We start from the raw sequence: 18,681 nt of genomic DNA, 5'->3' as shown, positions 1-18,681 counted from the left end.
GCTCTGGAGTCACGTACAGGCTAGACCAGGTAAAAGCAGCAGATTTCAAGTGTGAACCAGATGGGTTTTTCCGACAATCGACAATGATATATGGTCATCAGTAGATTCTTAATTCCAGATTTTTTTATTGAATTCAGATTCCACCATCTGCCATGGAGGGATTTAAATCCGTGTCCCACAAGATTAGGGATGAGTTTCTGGATTAATAGTGATTCTGGATTCTCTGATCTTAACCTGGCTATGTCATCCCGCTCTGTTTTGCATTGTCTTTGCATTGTATAGGTTGTCGTTGTTAAGTCCTCGATAAAGCAAGGTTTTGTACCAAAGCAAATGCTGGAGTAAGAAATCATCTACACTGAAAGCTGCCATGTTCCAACGTTAGATAAATCTAATACTGAGACATGATTGCATCCAAGGGACTTAGTTGTCCAAGTACATGAATCACGGGAAGTTTCATGCAGGTTTAGCAAACAAACGCAATAGTGTGTCAGTTTTTGTTTCAAAGAAGTTGAAACCACACAGTCTTGTCAAGGTATTGCACATTAAGATTCTAGCAAAAATTTTTGATGAAGAGAAACGAGTTGCCTCAATGATTGTTAAATGATTTGGCCAGTTCCTTTCTGCTTATACAATGGTTTACTGAGCACTTTAACCAGGCATTGACAACCAGCCTTGTAAGCATCAGCGCCTGGAGTTTTGTCGTTAAACAGAAGTTTGATTGCGTTAATTGTTTGTAAGTGTGGGAGGATCATCTAGAAAGAAGTTGATGGCAGCCTATGGCAGCCTGTTGATTTGTTTCACATCGGATGAAGGCTGATTGAATATGTGGTTATAGTGCTGACCCCTTTTTCTGTGAGCAGTGTTTGATCTATCAGCACCAAGGACTGGTGATGAAGCAGTGAACTGGGGCTGGTAGACAGATTTCAGGGCCTTACAGAATTACTTCATGTAAAGCATGCATTATTTGTCCTTGTTACATTTCCTTTTCAACTTGTATTTGCATGGTTGTGTGTTTCTTTCCTTCCCTGAATTGAGGAGCCCAACCACCGCTAGAAACTTAGTGATGGCACAAGGCGTAGCAGGAACTCGTGCTATGGAGAAGTATAGGTGGGGAGCTGATTTACCTGCCCCTCCCTTTTTATGACATGCTGTTTAATTCGAGAAATATCCGTGCACTGAAATTGAGCCTGTTTGGAGCAGGCCTATTAATTTAGCAGGCATAGGTAAATATACTGTCTGACCTATCAGTGATAAAAGGCTATAGGCATAAGAGATTATTCCCTCTGAAACTAAAGATGCAGTGGTAATTATCCCTGAAGTATAAAGCATCGTGGACGAAGCCCAGGCTCAAACCAGCCTCCCAGTCATAGACTCTGTCTACACTTCCACTGCCTTGGAAAAGCAGCCAGCATAGAGTTATAGAGATTTACAGCATGAAAACAGGCCCTTTGGCCCAACTTGTTCATGCTGCCCTTTTTTTAAATCCCGAAGCTAGTCCCATTTGGCCCATATCCCTCCATACCCATCTTACCCAAGTAACTGTCTAAATGCTTTTTAAAAGACAAAATTGTACCCGCCTCTATTACTACCTCTGGCAGCTTGTTCCAGACACTCACCACACTCTGTGCCCCTCTGGACACTTTTGTATCTCACCCCTCCCACCTTAAACCTATGCGCTCTAGTTTTAGACTTACCCCACCTTTTGGAAAAGATATTGACTATCTAGCTGATCTATGCCTCTCATTATGTTATAGACTTCTATAAGATCATCCCTCAGCCTTCTACGCTCCAGAGAAAAAGTCCCAGTCTATCCAGCCTCTCCTTACAACTCAAACCTTCAAGTCCCAGCAGCATCCTAGTAAATCTTTTCTGTACTCTTTCTAGTTTAATAATATCCTTTTCTATAATAAGGTGACCAGAACGGTGCACGTATTCCAAGTGTGGCCATGCCAATGTCTTGTACAACTTCAACAAGGTGTCCCAACTCTTTGTAGTCAATGTTCTGACCAATGAAACCAAGCATGCTGAATGCCTTCATCACCACTGTGTCCTCTTGGGACTTTCAAGGAGCCACAAACCTGTACCAGTAGATCTCTTTGTTCTGTAACTCTCCCAATACTATGCATTAGTCCCCAGGACCGCATAGAATGCATCCAAGGGTTCAGAAAGAAATGGCGGAGGTGATAGTGGATGCCTTGGTGATTATTTTCCAAACATCGCTGGATTCCGGGAAGTGCCGGAAGATTGGAAAACGGCTAATGTTACGCCGTTGTTTAAGAAGGGTGGCAGGCAAAAGGCAGGGAATTATAGGCCGGTTAATTTAACGTCTGTTGTAGCTAAAATGTTAGAATCCGTGATCAAGGAGAAAATAGCGAGGCATCTTGAGGAGAATTGTTTGATAGAGCAGACGCAGCACGGTTTCGTTAAGGGGAAGTCGTGTCTGACAAATTTATTGGAGTTCTAGGAGGATGTGTCTAGGGCGGTGGATAGAGGAGAGCCGGTGGATGTGGTGGTTCTTGATTTTCAGAAGGCGTTTGATAAGGTGCCGCACAAGAGGTTATTACAGAAGGTTAGAGGGCATGGAGTTGGGGGTAGGGTATTAGCGTGGGTAGGGGATTGGCTGTCAAATAGGAGGCAGAGAGTGGGGGTCAATGGGTGCTATTCGGATTGGCGGTTGGTGACTAGTGGAGTGCCCCAGGGGTCGGTGCTGGGGCCTCAGCTATTTACCATTTATATAGATGATCCGGAGGAGGGAACCGAGTGTATGGTGTCGAAATTTGCTGATGACACCAAGATTGGTGGAACGGCAAATTGTGCGGAGGGCGTGGAAAGTCTGCAGAAGGATCTAGATAGGCTGGGCGAATGGGCCAGGAACGGGCAAATGGAATTTAATGTTGGCAAGTGTGAAGTTGTCCACTTTGGTAGGAATAATGGTAGGAAGGACTATTACTTACATGGCGAAAAACTGCAGCATGCGACGGTGCAGAGGGACCTCGGGGTCCTTGTGCATGAATCGCGAAAACCCAGCCTGCAGGTGCAGCAGATGGTCAGGAAGGCAAATGGGATGCTGGCCTTCATAGCGAGGGGGATTGAATATAAAAGTAGGGAGGTCTTGCTGCAACTGTACAGGGCACTGGTGAGGCCCCAGCTGGAGTACTGTGTGCAGTTTTGGTCGCCGCACTTACGCAAGGATATTTTGGCCTTGGAGGGAGTGCAGAGGAGGTTTACTAGGCTGATACCGGAGTTGAGGGGGTTGAACTATGAGGAGAGGCTGAATAAACTAGGCTTGTACTCGTTAGAGTTTAGAAGAATGAGGGGAGATCTCATTGAGACATATAAGATGATGAATGGGATGGATAGGGTAGAGGTGGAGAGGGTCTTCCCGCTCAGAAAGGACAGTAGGACTAGAGGGCACAGCCTCAAGATAAAGGGGGGGCAGTTTAGAACGGAGTTGAGGAGGAACTTCTTCACTCAAAGGGTGGTGAATCTCTGGAATTCTCTGCCCGTTGAAGTGGTGGAGGCTGCCTCGCTAAATATATTTAAGACGCGGGTTGATGGGTTTTTGATAAGAGAGGGGATTAAGGGTTATGGGGAGAGGGCGGGAAAGTGGAACTGAGCCGCAACAGATCAGCCATGATCTTATTGAATGGCGGGGCAGGCTCGAGGGGCTAGATGGCCTACTCCTCTTATTTCTTATGTTCTTATGTTCTTAAGTCCTGCTCTAGTTCAATCTACTAAAATGCGTCATCCTGGACATACTCTGTTCCATCTTCTACTGTCTAGGGAAAAGTTATAGAAGTGTGAGGACATGTAGAAACCGACTCGAGCAGCTTCTCCCTTGCTGCCATTGGACTTTTAAATGGACCTACTTCGCATTTAAGTTGATCTTTCTCTACACCCTAACTATGACTATAATACTACATCCTGTACGCTGTGTTCTGTTTCCGAAGGCTTTGTCTGTATAGCGCGCAAGAAACGATGCTTTTCACTGTATACTAATACATGTGACAATATCAAATCAAATAATGTCCATATATCATCCAGCTCTGCTGTAATAGCTCCATGGACCCTTCAACTCGGATTAAATAGTATGACAGGAGAATCAGTTGTCCAAGAAATAAAGTAGTTCAGACTTGGTGGTTTCTTCTTATCTGAATGTATCTATATTTTAGCTCGCTTTGAAGATTTGGAGCAGTCTGACACCAGAGTTAAATATCTTTGGGAAGCACTCACGAATTTCACTAATGGTAAGTGACCTTCTGCACTGTCATTGCTGGATTTGTTAAACCAACTTTGTTCCATTGTCTGTAAAGTGGATGATACCTGCATGATTCCTAAATTGAAGATTATTGTACGATGGCCAATTCCCTATAATTTTATGGATATAACTAGTAATTTCTGACAGTGTTGCCATTGCTCATTAGACTTGAATATCTGCCAATGTGTGTGACAGTTAAAAGGCATTGCAGCACTTTTGCTGCCTGTAAAATATTAGTCAGCGCAGAGATGGTGAAATATGATGATTTTTGTCCTGAATGCAACCTAAAAATACCATTGTTACAAAAGACCAGCTGCTGTTTTGGGAAATAATTATTTGCCACGAGCATGTGCAGTTTCCTGTGGAATATTATTTTACATTAATCATAAGGAACATAGCATGGTGCAAATTTTTTGAAAGTTTGATATCAAATGAGTCTAAGTTCAGTGCCGTTAACTTAGGAATATATTTACAAAGTGCCTTAAAATGATGGGAGAGGAGATGCTTCTTTTATATATTTCCTTCATAATTTCTAATTTGTCTTCCAGAGGATCGTAGTCGATTCTTAAGGTTTGTTACAGGTAGAAGCCGCCTGCCTGCCCCTATTTTCATCTACCCAGACAAGTCAGGGTAAGTGCTTTAGATTGTTGGATTGTGATTGTCCTAAGAGTGAATAGTGTGCTGAGAAATTAGTTAATAGAGTGCCATCAACGTCCTATATTCAAATAGAAAACAAAATGAAGATCTATGGTGAAAAGGTGAAGAAGTTATCGGGGAGTGCTATTGTGATTTACACTGGCAGTTTAGCAAGTTGCTGATCTACCTGCTGCCACTAGGTGGCATTTGGGTGGCACTGGATCCTCACAGGATCCTCTTATTCACTGTAGTGCTTGGTTTTGGAGCACTGGGAAGAAAGTGCTCAATCAGCCATCTTTCAGCAGAATAGACAAATGTTACAGAAATTTTGAAGATGATATAAGTGGTGGGATAGCAACATGTAGGTAGGTACAAGAGTTAGTTTTTTTTTGTGGTTGGTTGCTAGGAGCTAGAAGCAGGAGTAGGCCATCAGCTCTGCCATTAGTACTTATTCTTTGCAAAATAAAAACAAAAAATGGGGCAGCATGGTGGCACAGTGTTTAGCACTGCTGCTTCACAGTGCCAGGGACCTGGGTTCAATTCCAGCCTCAGGTGACAGTCCTTGCGGAGTTTGCATGTTCTCCCCGTGTCTACATGGGTTTCCTCTATGACCCCTAGTTATGGACTCCTCGACCATTGGGAAAATTTCTTCTGAATCTACCCTGTCTAACAGTGTTCGAATTTTATAAGTTCCTGAGTTTCCCTCTCACTCTTCTAAATTCCAGTGAATATAATCCTAACTGACTTAGTCTCACCTCATACAACAGACCTGCCATCCCAGGAATTAGCCTGGTAAACCTTTGCTATGTCCCTCTATAGCAAGGACATCCTTCCTCAGATAGGTTACCAAAACTGCACACAGTACTCCGGGTGTGGCCTTGCCAATGCCCTATACAATTGCAGCAAAATTTTCAATTGTACAATTTACCCTTTTTTTTGTTCAGTTGTTGATTTGAGTTTTGTATTTCCAGCATCTAATGCTTTTCTTTTGTCTTAACTTTTTGCTTCAAATGACTTTTTAAGCTTTCTGATCTCTTGGCTGGAACTTGTAACTTTCCAGTATTGGTTAAAAATGAAGATTGTGTTTGACCTTCGTCTAGCCTCCTCTTGTTTCTTGGTTTGGAAGTATATAGTAAAATATTACTTTTTATGGTGAGCATAAGATTTGGGGCATACTTTTAATATTAGTTTCCTTCATCAATTATTTTATACATTGAAAGGAAGCTGATTCTTTATTGTCCCAACTGTGAAGGAAAATTATATATTGCACTTGTTGCCAGGATCCTGCCACTAACTTTTATTTCATAGTCAAAAAGTATCGTGTGAGTGTGTGTACATCGCAAAGAGAAATGAGAAAGTTGCCGAAGTTTTATTTTACATAGAAAACATTGAATGTTTTGCTACAAAATTGATCTTTTCTTTATCGTCACAGATCAGAGAAAACAGATGCTCTCCCAGAGTCTTCCACGTGCTCCAGTACACTTTTTCTACCAAACTATTCCAGGTCCGTTGTTCTTTTATAATGTTTCTTTTCTCTGATTCTTCTCTCCTCCTTTCCTAGGGGTTGCTAGCACTAGTATTTTAATGGCAGTCTTCTGATGCATTGCTTCATTCACATTAACATAGATCCTGCAGTATTAGCCAGTGTTTGGTGTATCACAGCCGAGACCAAACCCTGTTTCTTCATTGAGGTCCACAATTTCCTGTGCATACAATCGCCAGATAGGGTTCAGGAAGCCCAGCTGTTCTCTTTTCGTCCTTAGCCAGAAGGAATTGCAGTCAATTGTAACACTCCAACTGATGCCTCATCTGAGATTAGTTGCTCATGTACGAGCCTAGACAGTTTGGCAGCTATGACAAGAATGTGCATTTATATAGTGTCTTTATCATAGAAAAATATCCTGTGCACTTCTAAGGCAAACCACATGGGGGTGATGTGATTATATATCACTGAGTACTGGACTTGACATCCTCCGATTGTTGATTCGTAGAACAGTACAGCATAGAAGGCGGTCGTCCAGCCCATTAAGGCAATGCTAGCTTATTCCAAAAGCAGTCTAGTTTAATTTCTTCATATTCCTGCAATTTGTTTTCCTTCAGGCATTTATCCAATTCCTATTTGAAACCAAATATTGAATCAGTTTCCATCACCCGATCAGGAAGTGCATTTCAAATCTGAGTTATTAGCGCCTCTGGTTCTTTTGCCAATGATTGTTGTAAACAGTTTCTCTTTGCTCTGTCTAAACTCTTCATAATTTTAAACACGGTCAAATTTCCTTTTGGTTCTTCTTATAACAGAAGGCTATTCCCATTTCTCTCATCTATCCACAAAATTCTATGTCTGATCCCTGGAACCAGTCTAAAAAATTTCTTTCATATCCTCTCCAAGCCTTCACAATGTTCCAAATCTATGGTGCTCAGAATTGGACACATTACTCTAGTTAGTTTTTTTAATAAAGGGTTAGCATTGCCTCCTGGCTTATTTGTACTCTGTTTATAAACCCAGGATCCCGTTTGCTTTATTCCCCATTCCTGTCATGTGCACACACATGTTTAAAAATTAGTATCACAAGTAGGCATGCATTAACATTGCAATACTGTGAAAACCCACTCATCGCCACACACCAACATCCATTTGGGTACATCGAGGGAGAATTTAGCATGGCCAATGCACCTAACCAGCGCATCTTTCAGACTGGGCAGAAACTGGTGGAAACCCACACGGGCACAGAGAGAATATGTAGACTCCTCACAGTTAACCAAGCCAGGAATAGAACCCAAGTCCCTGGCGCTGTGAGGCAGCAGTGCTAACCACTGTGTATATCATTTAAAATTTTACCATTTAGTTGATGACCACATATATTCAATTTCAAGTTGGCTTTGCTTGAATCCCAGTCTGTGTTTGCTGTTGTTCTACTTTCACGCTGGACTCGGGCACAAGTCCAGTTGATGTAGTCTGGACTGAGATGAGTTCCTCAGACTTGAATGATATTCACTGGAAAGATTATTATAAAAAGGTTAGATGGGTGTAAGTAGTTGTCAATCAGCTAAGCAAGTCTTGGTTTAAGCCACACTGTAATTTTAATTTGATCTGCTTTTGTCTGAGAAGTGGAGTTGTCCTGTTTAACAGTTGAATTGCTATAAGAAGAATCCAGCAAAATAGGAATTTTTGTCTTTATTCCAATTGTTTTCCCAAATGTTCAAAATTAAAATCATAGACTGAGTTCATAAATAATTGGGCAATGTCTCATGTTCAGAAACCAATTAAGGCAGCTTTAAGTTGATGATTAGTGAATGCAGATGACAATCTAATTTGCCATTACTGTCAGGTCTGAGAACCTGCAGATTATTCTATATCAGGGCAGGGGATGGAGGTTCCGATCCTTAGTGGTAAGGCTGCTAATCTTTTGATTACAGCTTTGCTGCAGAGAAACTATGAAGCTGAAAAGTGTTTAAATAATTCATTACAGGAGAATTCTTCAGTAGTCAATAAAAACAGCGGTTTCCACTAGTTAAGTTCACAGCACCCTTCTGCAGCAAAGAACTATGGCAAGAAGATTGAATTATTTGGTCCAAAGAAGATATTGCTTGCCAAGAAACTGAAGTCATTACTGAAAAAGAATCTTAACCCATTCTGGACATTTTGTAAAGCTCTTTCTTAAATGTTTTATTCACTGGTATCTTGTTGCTTTTGCGATGTAGAAAATGGAGGAAAGTAGTTTTGACCTGAATAAAGTGCTACACCACTTTTCCATCATCTTGGGTTATAGAAAAATATTACATTTATGTAGCACCTTTCACAACCTTTGGGATGTGCAAAGCACTTACAGCCAACTTTGGAAGTGGCATCACCTTTATAAGACAGGAAATGCAGCAGTCAATTTGCACATGGAGAAGTCCCACGACACAGTGTGATAATGACCTCCTTTCATTCTTCTTCTGAATGAATCTTGTTCCGTACTGAAGAAGAGCCACATTGGACACGAAATGTTAACACTCCACAGATGCTGCCAGACCGGCTGAGCTTTTCCAGCACTTTCTGTTTATTTCAAATCTCCAGCATCCACAGTATTTAGCTATTAATTATATAGATAATGACTAGATTATTTATCTTCACAAATATTGAACAGGAAACCATGGGGAACCCTCCTGGTCTTCTTTGAAACAGTGTCTTCAAATCTTTTACGTTCACCTGAGAGAGCAGGCAGAGCTTAAGTTTAACATACCATTCTAAAGACGACATCTCTGATAATGCAGACTTCCCTCAGTACTGCGCTAGATTTTGTGGGACCTGAACACTCAATCTGCTGTATCCTCCTTTAAGATGTTTATTGTATTTTAGGATTGTCTGGGATCTCGGTAATGATGACCCTTATTATAGCCAAGAATAACAAGGGAAGACTTCCGTTCGTGAGGAACTTGTGCATAGAAACTTTATTTTAACCAGGTCCATGAGAAAGGAGTTGAGGAATTTGCTGATGACACCAAAATTGGTGGAAAGGCAAATTGCGCGGAGGGTGGTGAGAGTCTACAGAAGGATCTAGATAGGCTGGGCGAATGGGCCAGGAAATGGCAAATGGAATTTAATGTTGGCAAGTGCGAGGTGGTCCACTTTGGTAGGAATAATGGTAGGAAGGATTATTACTTACGTGGAGAAAAACTGCAGCAGGCGACGGTGCAGAGGGACCTCGGGGTCCTTGTGCATGAGTCGCAAAAACCCAGCTTGCAGGTGCGGCAGGTGGTCAGGAAGGCGAACGGGATGCTGGCCTTCATCGCGAGGGGGATTGAATATAAAAATAGGGAGGTCTTGCTGCAGCTGTATAGGGCATTGGTGAGGCCGCAGCTGGAGTACTGTGTGCAGTTTTGGGCGCCGTACTTACGCAAGGATATTTTGGCCTTGGAGGGAGTGCAGAGGAGGTTTACTAGGCTGATGCCGGAGTTGAGGGGGTTGAGCTATGAGGAGAGGCAGAATAAATTAGGCTTGTACTCGTTAGAGTTTAGAAAAATGAGGGGAGATCTCATTGAGACGTATAAGATGATGAATGGGATGGATAGGATAGAGGTGGAGAGACTCTTCCCACTCAGAAAGGATAGTAGGACTAGGGGGCACAGCCTCAAGATAAAGGGGGGGCAGTTTAGAACAGAGTTGAGGAGGAACTTCTTCACTCAAAGGGTGGTGAATCTCTGGAATTCTCTGCCCGTTGAAGTGGTGGAGGCTACCTCGCTAAATATTTTTAAGACGCGGGTTGATGGGTTTTTGATAAGAGAGGGGATTAAGGGTTATGGGGAGAGGGCAGGAATGTGGAACTGAGCCACGACAGATCAACCATGATCTTACTGAATGGCGGGGCAGGCTCGAAGGGCTAGTTGGCCTACTCCTGCTCCTATTTCTTATGTTCTAATTGGGGGGTGGGGAGGGGCTGGTGGTGCGGTGGAATCAAATGAAGCCAAATTATGATGGAATTCCCAACAAATGTGACAAAGATGATCTTGTCCTTTTACATTGCTTTATGATGACAGGTGCAGAGAAATCCATTGCAGACTTCCTGGATAAAAAGTTCTGCAGATACCATTTTAACATTGACCACTAGGTGGTGCAGGAAAACACCTGTAGCGATCTGGATGCAAAGGGTTGTTCTTTATGTGATACGTTCTCACTGGCAGTGCTGCAAGCTGCATTCCCTACAGAGAATATTGAAAGAATGATCACTTTCATATGGCTTATAGCGGATCAGTTATTAAGTAGCCTATGTTTTCTCTCAGGCCATGGATACATTACAAAAATAGGAGAGCTAAACCATTCAGCTACAAAAAGGAACATCCTGTTTGTTTTCACACACTGCGGCCTAGCTCTATCTCAGTGAAACTCAGTCTCTAAAGCTGTGAAGTTAGTTCAACCCTATTTATATTGCAGTCTACTTCCCATCGTTTGATTATTTCTATAAATCTGAATGATCCATCTGCTTGAACTTATCTATCATTCTTCCACCTCTTTCGTCCATCTAAAATATTTTGTGGACATCTGTGCTTTTGATCGTTTACAGCAGAAAGAAAACTGTAAGGCTTTGTGGCACAGTGGTTAGCACTGCTGCCTCACAACGCCAAAAACCTGTGTACAATTCCTGGCTTGGGTCACTGTCTCTGTATGGAGTTTGCACGTTCTCCCTGAATCTGCGTATGTTTCCTCCAGGTGCTCTGGTTTCCTCTTGCAGTTTGAAAAGCATGCTGGTTAGCTGAATTGGCCATGCTAAATTCTCCCTCAGTGTACCCAAACAGGCGCCGGAATGTGGCAACTAGAGGATTTCCACAGTAACTTCGTTGCAAGCCTGTGACACTAATAACTAAACTTTAAAACTTACTTTGAGGGAAAGGATTTGGATAAATTTGCTAAATTATGAATTCAAAATCACATTCTATTTTGTTTTGCAGTTTAAAATGATCTAATTTTTCAGGAGTCTTTGAATGTTGAATTCAGGAATAGTTTCTGCTGTAGAATTGCCTTCTGGGATTCATTCATGTTACAAAGGAGTTTGGCTTCACACTAATGTTATAGTTACATTGCCAATGTGCCCACAATCAGTATTAAAACATGACCTGGATAAATTAGTTTCACTTACTATTATTTGAGAGTCAATTTGACCTGTGGCATCTGACACATACTCCAAGTTTAACATGAGCAAAACCTAGTTTTATCTTTGCTGAACTGGTGAAGTGTAAATGCAGTCTGCCTAGATATCCTCATTATGCTTTGTGAGAGGCTAAATGTTGTTCATGAAAATGTTAGTGACAGAATATCCATACTTTTGTGGCTTTTTTGTTATGTCACTAGGGTGTTCAGTTTGGATACTGGAACCTTGTTCACACGTCAGCCAGATAATTATGTGGATCTTAATGTTGTGAGACATTATTGCACTGAAAAATTGTGTTGAAATTAATGATTTTTTGTGTTATTTTAATGAATACGTTAAGTAATTCCATACCAATGCATTAAGCTTCTATATAATATCCCACAATGTCATGAAGTCTCTTGGATTAGTGGATGGATTTGGCACACTTTTGACTTCACAGTTTATTGTTTACCCTTCATATTACTGTCACATATTTTGGGTTGGCAAATTTGAAATAAAGGAACTAAAGAACTCATTGGATTCTTCTTGCATGGGGGCACAAACTGACGGTAAAATAGTTTACACTGAGTCATGTGATCAGCTGCACTGATGCATTTATTGGCAATAATGAATGGCCGGAACTTTCCAGCTGTTTACGGGACAGGATCTCCCGGTCGTGCTGACAGCACACTCCCGTTACTGGTTTCACAGCAGTGAAGGTTGTATCAACAGGAATACCCGTTGATAACGGCAGGATGAGAAGATCCCGCCGCCAGCCAATGGTGGACCACTCCCCATTGTCGTGCAACATGCAATGGGTTATGTAGTAAATCCCATCCGATGTATTCAAACCTAGTGAATATTTGAAAAGAACTGAGCTACACACAGTTCAGATTTTAAGGAAAATGTGTTGCAGTGGGTTCAGTGGTGATCATTTATAACTTTCAATGGTGGAAGAGGCCAAGACTGAGGAGCTGAATATCTCCTCCTGCAGCCTGCTGCAAGACCTTGGATAAATTGTTGACCAGCCTTGATCCAGATCCAAGTGTTGCTGGATCTGTAGGACAGCACTATTCACAGCTCAACATCTTACTCAGGCAGGTTGTTGTTTTGATGTAGGAAATGGGAAAAGGTCACATTATTGTAGTCAGGGCTGCTCTTCTGATGGTAACATTGATGTAATCTTTAACGAGGAAACTTTTCTGGTCAAAAGTAAAGTGTTTCATTCCCTAGCATTGGTGAATATAAATTTGAAGCAAAGGATCAATTAATGAAACTACCAACTTAAAACTCTATGGAAATGTCAGCACTTTGGCTTATCGTGTTATTTTGCAGTGAGTTATTTACATTTCTGATGTGTGAACTATAATGTTCTTTGGACTCTCTATATTAAAGGACACCATACAAGTGCAAATTGTTGTTCTGTACGATTAATATAAGGAGACCCTTCCATTTGGCCTTCCTCAAATACTACATCATTTTACCTCTAGCTTCCACCAAGCCACCCACTTCTGCTCTTCTTCCTTCCTGAATTAAGTGCAGTTATGATGTGGTTAACAGCAGCTACTTGTAAGCCACCAAGGTTCCTCTGTAATATAATTATGGGCTATACATATGCATGTAATTGCACAAATGTCTAAAAATCTTCTAATGGGCTTATTTAATCTGTGCTTTATTTGTAGTGCAAAGCTTTGTGAAGAGAAGTTACGATATGCAGCGTACAACTGTGTGGCGATAGACACGGATATGGTACCCTGGGAAGAGTGACATACATCGATTGTATAAAATTGAACAGTATATAGTTGGTAAAATCAGTTATGGCCTACTTATAGCAGTTTTAAATTTTTATGATGTCCATATGAATGGGATTCCAAAATTTATCTTTACATTTCTCAATCCTTCCCCCGCCTTTGAAATAATAAGTCTTGGTGATTCACTCAAACTAATTAGAGCTGTCAGTTTCACAAGTCCTGAATGAGTGGCGAGTCACCACACGACCTATGAAAGCCTTCTACCTTGCAATTGTTTTTATTTAGAGCTATGCGGTTGTACAATTCTCTGAAACATAATCGTTAGCCAAGTTTTTACACAAAAAGGTAAAATTGAATTTTACTGGGCACTTAGCAGTGGTGCCAGGCAGATTGATAAAATCATGGAAACAGATGACAAGCCGGTGACCTGACATCTTCCTACCTCCATTCCTCTGGTCCACTCCCAGGGGCGAGTTGACTGTGCAATGGGAACCCTCGTGGATGAAACGTTCAACCTATTAAAGCAATCAAAATGCCAATGAGGAGCCATTTTAGGTTTGTAATAACTCTTTCCCTGTAGGTACATAGGTTTCACACCATGTAGGCTACTCAGCACGTGCTGGAAACGTGTATGCTGTGACGATCTCTTCCTCCGGCATCTGTTCCTGTTTAAATGTGAAGTGACACTCTCATATGCCATCCTTCCTATCTAATCACCACCATCTCTTCTTCAATGGCAGCATGTCCTAATGTTACCCTTCCAATTTCCAAGACACCCTCTGCCATTGATGCCAGTATTGTCACTCTCCATTCTTGCCCCTCTTCCAGGAATTGAATACACTCTCTCTTTTCTCATTGCAGGAGAAAAAAGATTGAAGACTTTTATTAGATCAGTCCAGGGCGGCACAGTGATTAGCACTGCTCCCTCACAGCGGCAGGGACCTGGGTTTGATTCCTGGCTTGGGTCACTGTCTGTGTAGAGTTTTCACGTTCTCCCCTGTCTGCATGGGTTTCCTCCAGCTGCTCAATTTCCTCCCACGGTCCAAAGAAATGCTGGTTAGGTGAATTGACCATGCTAAATTCTCCCTCAGTGTACCCGAACAGGCACCGGAGCATGGCGACTAGGGGATTTTCACAGCATTACAGTGTGAATGTAAGCCTATTGTGACTAATAAACTTTACTTTTACTTTAGATGGATGAGGGAGTTTGTTGTAGGATAGGGAGTGCTAGATCAGCTAGGTGGCGAAAGTGCTTTATTGCTCTCTGAGCAAAGTTCTGTGTGAACAGAAGTTCTTAAGTGTGATTTCAGAGAGAGGATTTGAAAAGATGTGTGCTAACAAAGGCTACAGAAGTGTGATTGACTGTTGCCATCAGGTGCTTTCATGCTATTTGCGTGATCAGACTTGAGAATCCATTGAAGCATTGTCTAACTGGTTTCCTGTGCTCCATACTACACCCACGGCTCACCACCTCCCCGTCCTTCCTCTGAGTGTCTGGAAGGAGAATGTGCCTCCTTGCCCTCACAGCTTCCAGTATTAATGCTGCAATCATAAATATTAGAACGGCCCTTTCCCTTCTAGTATCCATGTCCCCACCCCCCCTTCTTTTATTTTCACAACTTTGCTGCCCAAAATGCACCACACCATCATTGTGCTTGTTGTTTTAAAGATTTTCTTTTACACATTCTCAGTTAGGCTTCCAAACACTTCTCTCACCTGGGTCTCCCAATTGGTCATCAAGCCCAGTGGCCAAACCCTAGCAAATTCTAGAGGAAGGGCCTCGACTTACAGAGTCAAGTTACCAAATCAGGTATAGTCCTGACACTGTTAAATGCTCAAGATTCCATGTAAGTTCTTGGCTAATCCTATAGAAAGGAAGCTTGCCTTTAAAAGGTGTTCCACAGTGAATGAGTTGTATTTGATGTACAGCCACGAAAGAGAAAGGAACAGGATTAGGTCATTCAATAAGATCATGGCTGATCTTTGGCCTCAACTCCATCCATTTTCCTGAATTATCCCCAAATTCCTTAATTTCCATGGTATCTTAAATCTTATCAATTAGCTCTTGAATATATTCAATGACTTCAGTGTTCACAGCTTCCTGGAGTTGTGAAATCCACCCTTCTGAGTCAAGTAGTTTCTCTTCATCTCAGTCCAGGTGGCCAGCCCTTTTTTCTGAGACTGACTTCTAATTCTAGACTTCCCAACAAGGGGAAACAACCTCCAAACATTGACTCTGTCAATCCTCTTATGAATTTGAAATTTCAGTAGGATCATCACTTCACCTACACTCCAGAGAAGGAGGTCTCGTCCACTCAATCTCTCACAGAGAAATTCCCTTATTCCAGGAATCAGTTTAATGAACTTCCCTGGAACTCCTAGAGCAAGTATATCCTTTCTGAGGTGAGGAGACCAAATGATCTGTACATAATATTCCAGTTGTGGGCTTACCAAAGGTTTATATCAGTTTAGTATGGAAGGTGCACATACAATTTGCTTTCCTGTTTGTATCTACCGCATCCGCACGTAACTTTCCATGATTCGTGTACAAAGACACCCAGGCACTTGTGAATGTCTTGCCTGTGTACACAATATTCTTTCATTTTGAGTTCCTAAGCTGAAAATGGTCCCAACTCTTCATCAAAGACCAAGGTGGTTAAGATTTTACCCAAGAATTCTACCTAATGTACTGTTCACAATAGCCAATTCAGAAAACCACAGGTAAAGGCTAATAAATTAATTGGCTACATATGATTGAACTAACCAAAAAGGCCTAATTGAGGGGAAAAAATAGTGCAATGCATTGCTTCATGAGTTACGAACAAATAACAGCAGATGCTATACTGCACTCTTGAGGGAAATGCCTATTGTAACGTTATAACTTGGATTGACAATGCAGTTCAAGCTTCACACTGTGCATATATGTATATTTTGTGGACTTCAGCACACACGACTGATAAATTATAAATCGTAAATTAGCATGATTGCTACACCTGGTCCCTATTTGAATAGATCCCATTAGCTGAATATCTTTGAAATCCTTGGGCTGAAATGAAACAGCTGAGGATATTGGAATTTTTCCATATCTAGATATTTTGATGGTTAGATTTAAATTTTAACATGGATCTTTGTTTCTGTCACAATATCATATTGCACTTTGATGCAGGTCGCTACTATAAGCTGTTGCTTAAGAATATGACCTGGTCTTGTACTGATTTTTGTTTCTTAAATATTGATATCAGATGATGCAGCGGTGAAAACCAGGAATATAATATATCCATTGTCTAGAAATGCTATGTGTTAAATCTATTCAAAACCATTTTGAACATCTATTCAAAACCATTTTGCAGTGACTTGCTAGCTAGATTAAATTTGCCAAACTATTGAGAAACTTTGAATTAATGATTGTGTAAAGTTATTCACAGAGCATAATTAGGAGAACCACCACTGCAGTGCCCATGTGCTTATCTTACTCCCACTCCTGAGTGCAGCTCCCCTGCTGCGAACACAGAATTGAGGAATTTTCCCACTCAGCGTTGCTCTCTCAAACAGACCAGCAAAAATGATTTACATCAGTGGTGGTATCTACTGGAAACAAATCCCCAGTGAAACTAATCTTTTTCACTGGGGAGCAGAATTTGTGAATTCCTTCCTACAGAAGCAAGTGTATTAATACAACAGGTGAGAACTTATTAGCAGGACACACAGGGCTAAAATGACAACTTAAATATGAGGCTGATTTAGTTAACTTATTCCAAGCTATGATTTCCTGATTGTACTCTCCATCTTTACAGCTAGGTATGGCTAATTCAGTGGACTTGAGTAAAATGTATAATTTAGGTTGATCAATCTTGTATTGAAATATTAAACATTAGTTAAGCTGTGAAATGTTTTGTTAATACAGTATAAACCAACAGTTTGCACAATAAAACTCCATTTCAAAAACACAGTTATGGGTCTTCAGAATGCTGTAATTTGGTTTAAAAATAAGTTGGCTAGTGTTGTAAACCTACACTATAAACTGCTCATGGTATGTAATTTTCTCTCATTAGTGTGGTAGTTTCATTTTGGAGGTACATGCATTTAGTCCATATTATGGCTGACTTTGGATTGTTTGATGCCAATGGTTCAAAATGAAAGTAAAAATCTATTCTTGTAGACATTAATTTTTAGATTGGTTCATTTGGCATCAACTGTTTGCTTTTATATCCAAGTCTCTAAATTATGGTCCATTTTGTGCTGTGGGTTTGTGCACAATATAGTACTCGTGAAAGAAGGTCTTCTATTCATTTTTCCACACCTTGTGGTCTTTATGAATTCCTCTTTAGTTGCGATAGGATGGCATGGGGACACAGTAGTTAGCACTGCTGCCTCACAGCGCCAGGGACCCAGGTTTAATTCCTGGTTTGGGTCATTGTCTGCATGGAGTCTGCACATTCTCCCCATGTCTGCGTGGGTTTCCCCCCATAGTCCGAAAGGTATGTTGGTTAAGTGGATTGGACATGCTAACTAAATTCTCTGTACCCAAACAGGCGTTGGAGTGTGGCGACGAGGGGATTTTCACAGTAACTTCATAGCAGTGTTAATGCAAGCCTACTTCTGCCTAAAACTTGAAAAGACTCTTACTTTTAGGAGTCTCCTATGTTCAATTTCAATGAGCGATTTAACCAGGGAAATGAATACAAGAAGCTATCCTCCTTGATGTCCAATCCTGCAATGTCTTGAAGGAAACATTAGACCTCTTCCCAAGGGATACTGAACATGTAATCGGCTACTGTCTCTCAAGGTTCTAGCTCTTGTGCCATAATCAGCAAAAATTCAATAGTTCCACAATTGGCTATGGCTTGTAACTCAAAGCATGGGATCCTTGACTGGGCCTGTGTGATGTCTCAAATGTCCCTGCTAGATGAACGATAGGAACTGGGCTAAACTTCAGATAGTAGCATCTGATAGCAAAAGTGAGTACACTGAGCAACAATTGATTGCACTCAATCCAATTGGAACAACTTGTCAGTGCGTAATACTCATTAGTAAACACGTCAATCTTCCTCATAGTAGTGGGACATCTTGCTTCACTTCAATAAAATAACTTCAAACCACCCTCTTGTGCTTCAACTGCCTGAGTATGGTGAAAGTTTGACCACTTAGCTTCCTGGGTTTTTTTTTAAATGAATATTTTGGTCTCCATTTTTATTTTCCTGTGTTGACAATCTGAGCAGAAGGTGCATGCCAAACAAATCCTGCCAAGAACCATGGACTCCCCAGTACAGGTGAGCTTCTGGAATACTGAGACGAGCTAACAAATGTCTAGCCCATTATATTAATAAGCAGCTTATGTCATGATTTTTTTTAAAATGAGGAATGTACTTTTAAAAATCCAACAATTAAAAGACAACCTTTCTTTCCAATTATTCCTGTGCACAATAAT

The 18,681-nt window shown here is 41.2% G+C and overlaps 1 protein-coding gene across 3 annotated transcripts in view; it reads left to right on the top strand.

Moving 5' to 3' along the window:
- The window catches only part of hectd3 (HECT domain containing 3), a 63,373-nt gene extending 46,171 nt beyond the window's left edge, over window positions 1-17,202 (top strand). For all 3 annotated transcript variants that reach the window (XM_080195376.1, XM_080195377.1, XM_080195374.1), the window contains exons 19-22: window positions 4,173-4,247; window positions 4,807-4,888; window positions 6,327-6,398; window positions 13,185-17,202. In XM_080195376.1, the coding sequence (XP_080051502.1) occupies window positions 4,173-4,247; window positions 4,807-4,888; window positions 6,327-6,398; window positions 13,185-13,269 (314 nt within the window). In that variant the 3' untranslated portion in view covers window positions 13,270-17,202. The remainder of the gene's footprint in view (window positions 1-4,172; window positions 4,248-4,806; window positions 4,889-6,326; window positions 6,399-13,184) is intronic.
- The last annotated feature ends 1,479 nt before the right edge of the window (window positions 17,203-18,681 follow it).

Source organism: Carcharhinus amblyrhynchos, chromosome 9 (genome assembly GCF_965287045.1).
Source record: "Carcharhinus amblyrhynchos chromosome 9, sCarAmb.v2.hapA, whole genome shotgun sequence".
Lineage (NCBI taxonomy): Eukaryota > Metazoa > Chordata > Chondrichthyes > Carcharhiniformes > Carcharhinidae > Carcharhinus > Carcharhinus amblyrhynchos.
Note: the sequence above shows the minus strand (reverse complement) of the source record. Positions and strands in the feature narration are given on the sequence as shown.